Source organism: Zingiber officinale, chromosome 2B, assembly GCF_018446385.1.
Source record: "Zingiber officinale cultivar Zhangliang chromosome 2B, Zo_v1.1, whole genome shotgun sequence".
NCBI classification, from domain to species: domain Eukaryota; kingdom Viridiplantae; phylum Streptophyta; class Magnoliopsida; order Zingiberales; family Zingiberaceae; genus Zingiber; species Zingiber officinale.
Window position 1 is genome coordinate 96,960,930 of NC_055989.1, and position 2,581 is coordinate 96,963,510.

The following is a 2,581-nucleotide window of genomic DNA, read 5'->3' on the forward strand; positions in this document are numbered from 1 at the left end:
TAGAATTTTAGAGAAAGTTAGTGAAATTCCGATAAGAATCATGCTTAATAAAGGCAAAAACCCAACCAGATCCCAAAAGCAATGATTGCATGCCCAACCAAAACCAAACACTGTGCACTCTGCCGTGCGGCGTGTCAGGGAAAAGAGAATCCAAAGCGTGGTGGCGTGGTGCCAAAGGCAAGCAAAGCTGCCACCAACCCAATCCTTTAATTTATTCGTCTTCCAAACACAATCAATCCCCCACCCCACCTCACCAAACCCTAAAACACAACCCAAGTAGGAGTGCATTGAAGAGCATCGTCATGCCCCCTCGACCCTTTACAATTCACGCGCACACAATCTCTCGATTTCTTTTCTCATTCTCAATTTCTATATATTACTGAGACATGCAATTCATCATCATGTATCCCTCACACTCGCTAGCTAGCTCGCACTTGTGTCTTTACCTTCCTTGATATGGCTAATTATACTGCAACCCCCTTCACGTTGCTGCTGCGGCTTCTCACCACCCTCGTCGCCAGTTTCTTCCTTTTTCTCTCCCCCTCCTCTGCAGCCCTGCACGCCGAGGCCAAGCACAAGGCCGTCACCCACAAGCTGCACTTCTTCTTCCACGACGTCGTCAGCGGCCGCAACGCCACCGTCGCGCAAATCATCAACCCCGTCAAGTCTCCGCCCACCAGCACCTTCCTCGGCATGACCAACATCATGGACGACCTGCTGACGGAGGGGCCGCAGCCGACGTCGCGGCCCGTCGGCCGGGCGCAGGGCCTCTACGCCTCGTCAGACTCCATCGAGATTGCCTTCCTCCAGATCATGAACATCGTCTTCACCGACGGCGCCTACAACGGCAGCGCGCTCACCGTGGTGGGGCGCAACCCGCCGCTCCACGACGTGCGCGAGATGCCAGTCGTCGGCGGCACCGGCCTCTTCCGTTTCGCCCGCGGCTACGCGCAGGCGCACACCCACACCTTGTCCGCCAACGGCGACGCCATCGTCGAGTACAACGTGTATGTGATGGTCCCATGAAGCCGACAAATTAAGTTGACGAGAAGAACTCCATTTATATTTGCTTTATCAATTGAATAACTTCTCTCTTGGCCGGTCTGCTCTGTTGTCTTTCCCATGCTCGGTGCGATTTCTTTTCTGACAACATTATTCATATTGTCAACGTTTACTCAAAATTGGATCTGTTGTCATAAAAATATGATTATGTTCCTTTCAAGTATCATGATTAATTTATAGCCAACCATCCTACTTTAAAATTACTCAAAGAGACGGAGTTACGAGGAATATATTAAATTTAAATTCATTAAAACTGAATTCAAATTTAGACTTATTATGCTAAGATGAGCTTGACGTACAGCTGTGAGGTTAAAGGACACCGGATCGAGCTCGAGTGGGAATCTTACCTGAGTGTTTGAGAGCTCCAGTGGCCCAAATCTGAGTGGAAAGTCTGCCGCTTGAGCGCAAGCTCCCAATCGACCTGAGTGAGCCGATAGCTTGAGTGAGTCATCGCTCGAGTGAGCTGAGAGACTGGGAGTCGACTGTTGAGTGCGGACTGGTTGGGACCCAAGTGAGCTGATCGCTACCGAGTGGTCCAGGAGATCTGTGCTGTGGTCGGGAGCTGCCTGAGCCTAAGCGAGTCGCCCAAGTGTTGAGCGTTTAATTTCCTGACTGCCGAGTGCTCTTGTCCGAGAGCAAACACGGTGAAGGCCCAGTCATCGAATGCAGTTGCCAATTAGTCGAGTCGCTTGACTGCCAAGTAGTTGACTGTTGAGTTCAACTGGGAATGTTAGTCACTTGACTGTCGAGTAGCAAAACTCCTAAGTCTGAGTGGTAATTTGTGTTGTGAGATATGTGTTCAACACAATTTCTTTAAAATGAATTCATCCCTTAGCTTCCGACAGTGCTTCAAGTTTAGATGGACATTTATTTCTAATGATATAACAACAAAACCACTGCAATCAAATATTAATTGTTCACGGTGAACCGAGTTTGAATCCTAACATCATCGCGGATGCTGAGGATTATCAACAAGAAGAGGAGGAGGATGTGGGGGACGATAAAGGATGGAGAGCTCTATTTTTCTCTACTCTTCTACATGAGATCTTAGTCTCCTTATATAGGGACTTCGATCTTTGGCAGATTGAATGACTGAGTAATAATCATTCAGTCCCTTTAGTCGCCTGAGTCGTAATGCCAACAGCTAGAGTCATTATCACTCAGTCGATCACGAATTCACTTTCAATGTGTCCATTACATGATTTGAACAAAAAAAAAAGAATCATGTGGCAAAAACATTAGTTGATTCGACTGGTCTGACTTCAAGGTGTGTAAGTTGCACTCACACACGACTCATTTAGGGTTAGTGCAATCTAGGCCCTTGATTCTCACTCTTCCTACGGGCTCATGTGTTCACAATATCCACATTTTATGATTCAATATAAACTAACCTTTATGCCACTCATCAACTCACAATGTGAGATTAAACTCCCATACACTATGGAATCCATTTTCATCAATTTTTCATTCACATTTCCACAAATTTCTCACATGAATGGAAATAGAGTATATGATGATA

General features: G+C 46.8%; 1 protein-coding gene across 1 annotated transcript; it reads left to right on the forward strand.

Annotated features, from left to right (window-relative positions):
- The first annotated feature begins 216 nt into the window (after nt 1-216).
- Nucleotides 217-1,239, forward strand: LOC122046457 (dirigent protein 1-like). Its single transcript, XM_042607170.1, has one exon. The coding sequence runs from the start codon at nt 457-459 to the stop codon at nt 1,024-1,026; it is 570 nt and encodes a 189-aa protein (XP_042463104.1). The 5' UTR covers nt 217-456; the 3' UTR covers nt 1,027-1,239.
- The last annotated feature ends 1,342 nt before the right edge of the window (nt 1,240-2,581 follow it).

Bases quoted from the DNA above. Each gene is read 5' to 3' on its own strand.
- LOC122046457 (XM_042607170.1), top strand. From the start codon at position 457: ATGGCTAATTATACTGCAACCCCCTTCACGTTGCTGCTGCGGCTTCTC.